The 8,009-nt window shown below is 38.3% G+C and overlaps 1 protein-coding gene across 1 annotated transcript; it reads left to right on the forward strand.

Annotated features, from left to right (window-relative positions):
• The first annotated feature begins 844 nt into the window (after positions 1–844).
• Positions 845–3,546, forward strand: LOC133090481 (appetite-regulating hormone-like). Its single transcript, XM_061188928.1, has 3 exons — positions 845–994; positions 2,622–2,824; positions 3,291–3,546. The coding sequence occupies exons 1-3, from the start codon at positions 845–847 to the stop codon at positions 3,544–3,546; spliced, it is 609 nt and encodes a 202-aa protein (XP_061044911.1).
• Positions 3,547–8,009: the final 4,463 nt, after the last annotated feature.

Raw genomic sequence — 8,009 nt, forward strand, 5'->3', positions numbered from 1 at the left:
AGTTGTTTTTGTTTGATATTCATAAAATGAAATTTGTAGATAGTGACTAGTACTTTACCAATTCAGTTTGCCTAGGAAACCCATCAACCATGCCAAAATTCCTAAGTCCCTTAGCGAATGGGCATAGTTAGAAAGTTGGAATTTCTGTAGTTTGAATGGAGGATATTTGTGATTTCTTGTCTTGATTATGTGTATTAATCACAGTGCTTTTGTTTTCTTTTGTTTTAGATAGTTCATACCCTTATTAGTACAGAGTTGTTTACATAACAATGTATTGATATTATCCTATACCAGTGACACTTGAAGATATAGTCTTTTATGAATGGATGCAAGTAAAATAACACACAACTTGCTATCAATGTAATTATAGTAAAACATTTTGGTAATATTTAGGAACATTAGAGATTTTCTTTAATATCTTATCTTTACATTACTTAAGTAAATATTTAATTTAAATCATTTAATATTTAATTTAAATATTATGCATTTAAGTATTTTAAGGAACTCACTAACTGGGAATTTGTATAATTTCTTAGCAGTACCTCTGCTGAAACTTTTTCATCCTGTTTGCTCTTTACTTTTGCTAAATCCTTTTGCTCTGGAAAGGGGAAATTGTTCCCCATAGAGTTCTTTGTACTCCAAAAATGTCAAAAAAACTTTGACAGCCCTCCTCCAATGAAGATGAGATTAGAATAACATAGCCAACAAAAAGAAAAAAAAAAAACCAAACAACCATATAAGCACATAATTGTTCATTGGAAGCTTGTGAGACAATGTTTCCTAGGCAATTATGTCATCGCTTGGGATGCATCAGATATTGCTGTGCAGCATGATCAAACCGCAGATGACAATCCTGCAGTCTGAACTCCTCTGTGAAACGTGTAATATCAATGAAAGAGTGAAACCAGCAGTTACTCAGTGTCGTTTACTGAAACAGTTCAAAAGAGCTAAAAATTCGAAAGAGCTAAAAATGGCTGACAAGACTGGAAATCCAGCAAGAAAGAGATCTCTGTGAACTTGCTAGTTGTATTTTTTTTTTGTTTGTATGTTTTAATCTGTTGAGTCCATTGTTGCTGATGGAGTTTTAATGGACATACCAGCAAAGGACAAATCGAATCAATGAAATAGTCTCCGGCTCATCAGAGGAGACGTAATTATCTGTGATTATTTGTAATAGTAATAATAACTGCAATAATTAATAATAAAATAATCTTAATATTTTAGGCATTTGTATTTGTGTATTGCTGGGTTTCTATCTTCCTGCTGCATTTTGATTATCAGGGTAAATATAAGGAATATTTCAATTATATACAGTTGAGTCAACCCCTAAACCATCTGAGTGACTTTCTCCTCTTCACTGCAGTCTGCTAATTTATATTTATTAGAAAAAAGAAGCAAGGTGTATAACATATAAAAGATAATAACATATAAATACATTTTTCTTTCAGAACATCTAAGAATTGGAAAGTATATTTCATAAAATGTAGGTCACACATACCTAAATATTTTATTACACCCTAATTATCTGTACATAGGAGGAAATTAGCCAAATGACAATAATAAAACATTTAATGCTCTGTTTTACAAATTCAGAATGATTTCTAATGGATTTTACTATTCCGCAGTCCAATTATTAGTGCTTTTGTTTAGCAAGTAGATAGCTAATATGATTATAGGAAAGCTCAAATTTATTAGCTTTCTTAGACAATTGCCTACTGCAGAGGGAAAAGTACATTAACCCTCCTAATTTTTGGATGGCAAAGAAATATTGCCATGGAGGTACTGAGTGAATAAAAAATTACTTTTTAAAACTGTTTAACTCTTGATACACAGATTTTATCAAAAGAGTGATGTATTTTATTAAAGTAGAAGGATTTTTATGTAATTTACATATTTTCCCACACAACGTGAGTACTTTTAAATAACAAATTAAATTTCATGATCTAGCTTACATGCTTACATCTAGCTTACATTTTTTCCTGACATGATAATTTGCTTAACTGTCACTTTGCATATCTGCAAAGAACATGACTCTTTAAGAAATAGAGGTCTCAAGCCTAGCAGAGCCATCACCACCACCCAGAAGAAAGAACTGGAGCTCAGCCCCTGTTGGAGATGGTCCTTGCCTTGTTCCCCTGTTTCTTCATCTGAAAAATGGGGCTTCCTTCAGGGAGGCGTGAGAATTCCATGAGCTGAGGTCCCGTGCGCTCAAGGTCTGTGGCAGACAGGGCAGCATCCCTCAAGGAGAGCAGCGAGGGCCAGGGCAGGACAAGCTCTGAGATCTGAGATCGAGTGACGATACCTCGTTCTATCCCGGGAGGAAGGGAGTGGCAGAAAGGCCAGTAAGCCAAGGCCACAGAGCAGCAAGCCGGGCCAGACCCGGGGCCACTCTCCTCCCTCCCACCTAAACCAGGGCCAGGCGCCCTTGGGGGCAGGAGGAGCAGATGACCAGCCCGCTCGGCCGCCCCAGGCCAAATTAGCAATCTTTCAGGGCATCTGACCTCCGCTGTTGATTTCTACCCAGAGGATGACGTGAGCATCTTTAGTTCCCAAGGAATGTCAATCAGCCCCCGGAGGCTGGGCTGCCTTGAGATGGAGTTGCCGGTTTAAAACAAACAAAGCTGCCTATACAAGGACCAGACGGCCAACGGGCAGCAGCTCTGCCGGGAATCTCAGACCCCTCTGTCCCCAGCCAGCCGAGGCCACGCCCTCCCCGGGGGACCGTCTGCAGCCTGCTTCTCCTAACTGTGGTCTGGGTGGACTTGACCATGGCGGGCTCCAGCTTCCTGAGCCCCAAACCCCAGAACGTGCAGCAGAGACAGGAGTTCAAGTGTAACAGGGAAGAGCCAAATCTGACTACGTGTTGGATCTGTTTCTTTTACTTTAACCTTTGTTTCCGCTGCTTTGGTTCACTAAAAAGATACTGTCTGTAGATAAGGGCCTGCCTCAGGGAACCCTGCCCCTCTCCCTGATTGTTAAACCGAAGGGCCTTTGTTCAGGGAAGCATCTGGACCCTGTTCCACCTGTGGATGGCTACAAGAAAGAAGGAATTAACACATCCCCTCCCGGAGACTGGCCATTTCAGGGGACATTTGCAAAATTTATGGCCTTCCTAGTTTACTTCCTCATCTCCTCCCCTTCTCTGTGCTAAAAAAGAAACTGGCATCCAAACCCTGATAAGATAGTTATTTTGAGACTGTAGTCTGCCATCTTCTAGGTCTGCAGGCTTTCCTAATAAAGTCGTATTCCTTGCCTCTACACCCGTCTCCGCTTTATCGGCCCGTCGTGAGGCCAGCAGAGCGAGCCTGGACTCGAAAACACAAGAAGGCGTCAGCCAAACTGAAGGCCCGGGCCCTGGAAGGCTGGCTCAGCCCCGAGGTCAGAAGTCAGGTGGAAGGCGCAGAAAATGAGCTGGAAATCCGGTTCAACACCCTCTTTGATGTTGGGATCAAGCTGTCAGGGGCTCAGTTCCACCAGCACAGTCAGACCCTGGGGAAGTTTCTTCAGGAGGTACTTTGGGAAGAGGCCAATGAAGCCTCTGGCTGACAAGTGACTGCCCCTGAGACCAGCCATCTCTCCGTTCTCCCACCCTCAGAAGCGTTCACCTGGCTTCTAGAACGTTTCCGAGACCACTCCTAGCTCTTGGGGTACTAGCCTAGGAGGTGAATAAATACCCAAACTGGAAAAAAAAGAAAAAAAAAAAAAAAAGAAATGAGCTCTCAGCTAAATGGCAAGAATAAAACAATTGATGTTCAAATGACTATGTTTGAATAAAGTTTTATGTTATATAAAACATCAATTACATTCATTTGCTTCTCATAAAATGCTTGGAGGAATGTTTCTCAAACACCTATACAATCTCTGTCATAATTGTAAGTTTTCTTGCTATTGTACAAATTCTATGAAGGACGTTATCTTTTCTGCTATCCGCAGAACTAGAAAGAGCAGACTGGGGTCCATTTTAAAACCTCGGATTTTAAGCATCAGTTAAGTAGTTACCTGATCTGTCTTAACTGGTTATTGGATATGCTCAGTTTCACTGTAAACTGAAATAGCAATGTAATAAAACAAACAGAATGAATGTCTATCCTTCTTGCTATTGTCAAACTGTCCTAAAGAAGTTATTTGTATAAAGATGCCTTTTAAGGGACTTGTACTTAAATGAATGATACTAGTGATTGTGACCTGTAACTCCTAAAAATTTGCACTTTAAATTAATGTTTTATTTAATAATGTATTGTCCTTCTAATAATGAATAAATGGATATTTCTGCTTTTAAAAGTAATAAATGAGGGCTTCCCTGGTGGCGCAGTGGTTGAGAATCTGCCTGCCAATGCAGGGGACACGGGTTCGAGCCCTGGTCTGGGAAGATCCCACATGCCGCGGAGCAACTGGGCCCGTGCGCCACAACTACTGAGCCTGCGCGTCTGGAGCCTGTGCTCCGCAACAAGAGAGGCCACGATGGTGAGAGGCCCGCGCACCGCGATGAAGAGTGGCCCCCGCTTGCCACAACTAGAGAAAGCCCTCGCACAGAAACGAAGACCCAACACAGCCATAAAAAAAAAAAAAAAAGTAATAAATGAATATGCAGTTTATTTGTAAAGACAACAGAAGGGCATTTCTAATACTCTGAGAGCATTTATATTCATGATATTTTGTTTTTGAGGGTGCTTTCATGTTTCGTGAGTCCAACATTTTAAACATTCTTCTAAAGTAAAAATACTTTTTAATTCATTATCTCTCATACGAGTAAAGGCACCAGCAGTTAATATATACTTACCATATATAAAAGTACATATGGAATTTGAATATTATATATGTCTTAGAAATATGCCAGCTAAGGCTTATATTAGATTTCCTCATGCTCCTTCCTCAGGCATTGTATCAAATGTGTCTTTATTCACTCTTGCGATAATGTTATCTATCCTCATAGCTTTAAGTACCGTATATAGGCTGACAAATTCCAAAATGCTATCTGTAATCCATAACTCTATTTAATTTACGCTACAATCATTAGATAATTTAATAACTAAATTTACATCTATATTTGTCAACATCATCCTGAAATCTACTCTTGAAAATTAAAAGACAAAAAATAAAATAAAATATTTAACAGAAATAAACACTTGCATTCCTTGCTTTGCATAATACCATGCTGACTACAACCTGTACATATTCATTCTGAGACCTCTATTTGCAAGGTTCTGTGGTCACTGAAATTCAACACTGGTCACCAAAAATCTTACAAAGTGAGCACAGCCTGTAACTTGTAATGACTCCTCAGGAGTAATGTTTCCCCACGCTCCACCCACACAATAGATGCTTGTGATACTCATTTCCCAGATGAGGAAATTTCGAATGAGTTTGATAGAGGTTTTCTCCCCATCCTTCCAAATAAACAATTAAATATATTTATATGTAAAGTTTCCCTAGAACAATGTGTTAACTGAAGTTTAATAATGACTAAATTATCTTAAATTTTTGGGTTTATCTTTAGATCTTTAGTGCTTAAATTTAAAAGTGTTTTAAAATCCTGAATGAAATTATTTTGCCATATGGAAAAACATACTTGTTTTACTCACACTTTTCATTTAAAAAACTAAAAGTTGTTTTAATGAATTTTATCAAAGTCCACTCCTCAGATAACCTCTATAGGCAGATGTGTTAAACTGAAAAGAACAAAATTTATAGATTAAAGTATTTAATTTGTGTAATACCCTATCACACTAAAAAAAAACAAAAACAAAAACAAGAACAGCATTCATTTGATGAGAAGGAACGTCACCATTATGGTCTTCCTTCCCCAAAGCACTAACTCCAGTCTAACAAAGACAAACATCAAATAAACCCAAATTGAGGGACATCCTATAATATGCCGGACCAGTATCTCTCAAAGTTGTCAAGATCATCAATAACAAGGAAAGTCTGAGAAAAATCATAGACCAGAGGAGGTTAAGGAGACATGATTCTTAAATGTAAAGTGTCATCCTGGATGGGATCCTGGGACAGAAAGAAGACAGGAGGGAAGAGGAAATGAATTTGAATAAACTGTGGAATTTAGCTAATAAGAAAGTACCAGTTGTTTCCTTAGTTCTGACAAATGTATATAAGAAGTTAACAATAGGGGAACCAGGTGTGGTGTATGTGGGGATTCTCTGTACTCTGTTTACAACTTCTCTGTACATCTAAAATTATTTTAACAAAGTTTATTTGCATAAAATGTATCATCCAGAATAAGGTTAACCGATTGTACAAATGAAGTCATAAACAAAACTTATTCATTTCAAAGAATTGATTTCTTTATATCCTTAATGATTTAGTAAGATAGAAATTCAGAGCATGGTGAAATTTATGAGAAGTCCCCTCCCCCCAAAATGACATATTTTCTAAGTAGAATTAAGAGATGTCTATAAGGGAACACACAAATTACAATTAAAATTTAGGCCATGGAAAAGTACAGCTGTATCTATAGTATTTGGAGAAGTTACAAATTAATGACCAGAAGACAATATGAATATCTATTCTAAATTTCACTTTCAAGTAATTTACTTTGTGCAGCCTAGAAAATATATATCACTTCAACTAGATTTTAATTAGATGAAGTAGATGCCCTGAAATCAAGTCATACAACAGAGGTTTCTAAAAGATGAAATCGTCTTGAACTGTTTTCTGAGTCTCACCAATTCTCTGTCTCCATTCTTGATGAACCGTCAATCACATGGCCTCATGGGATCAATCACGCTGTCACCATGTGGGGAAACAGACAAGCGTTGCATACAGCCAGAGCAAACTAGTTCACGTTTTTAAAGGACAATGTAACACAGATGCACATATAAATTCTAACTTCACCTTAAAAATAAGGATTACACTCTGATAAAATAGTATAGTTGTATTTGCAGCAGGGGGAAAGATATTTCCTACCCAGGAGAAAACACAATCTAACCTTTAAAAAGATGGGGGAAATATACTGGCATCTTTCTCACACTTGGAAAGAAGCAACAAATACATGACCATCACAGGGTCTGCATTTAATTTGTCAAGCTGGGCAACCATGGCAACTACTCCCGATGACAAAATTCAGGGAGGAGGGAAAGGAGGATAAAGGTCCTTGACTGGTGGACCAAATTTATTTTTTGTCCAACTCTTCAGTTCTAGAGAAGGTGGAAATACTCTGACATTTCTCTCCTCCCACCAATTTGTACAAACAAACTCCAGTGTTACATGGAGAACTCATTAAGTCCCACGCAGGGATCACTCAGGTCTCACAGAAAAGGACTTTGTCATAAATTAGACACTAGTTCAAAATGACCATGCCCCTATGAATCAGTAAGACACAGAGCAAGTAAACAATTTCTCACTCTGTTGGAAGTCCCTTAAAAAGGTTATGGATTAAACCTAATGGGAAAGAGAAAACACAACTGTGATAAATGGTGCTCTTCCAAGGGCTACATTAACCCAGGCATTGTTGTTAAGAGTCCAGAGAGTAACCTCCCTTAACCTAAGTGATGGTACCTGATGACCTGATGGTACATCTATGGTCTTTAATATGAGAGAATATTCAAGGAGTTGATGGAAACAGGAATGTCATTTGAATGAGAGAAATGACTCCCCATACAGCATCACACAGAGGCGAGATACAGTAAGTGTCTACAGCATTTAAAAAACAATGAATGGTGTCCTGTGATTTATGACACATCTCACAGCTTCAGTTTCCTGAAGAGTCAACCCAGAGAAATGATCATAATGTTCAAGGCCTTTTCTTCCTGAAATGTGCTAAATTTAGTAATCTGACCCTTTGAAAAAAAAATTAAATTACCACCCTGCCACACACAGGCTTCAAAGGACAAGTGTTCTGATATAGGAAATGGCAATATAAACAGACCCTCCATCCCATATGCAGCTGGCATATGTGTGACATAGGTGACAAATTCACCTGCTCAGTACTGACTGGGAGAAGTTTCCATTCCAAGATTTTCACACCATACATGTATTTAAGTTTTGAAAACCAT

Source organism: Eubalaena glacialis, chromosome 4 (genome assembly GCF_028564815.1).
Source record: "Eubalaena glacialis isolate mEubGla1 chromosome 4, mEubGla1.1.hap2.+ XY, whole genome shotgun sequence".
NCBI classification, from domain to species: Eukaryota; Metazoa; Chordata; class Mammalia; order Artiodactyla; family Balaenidae; genus Eubalaena; species Eubalaena glacialis.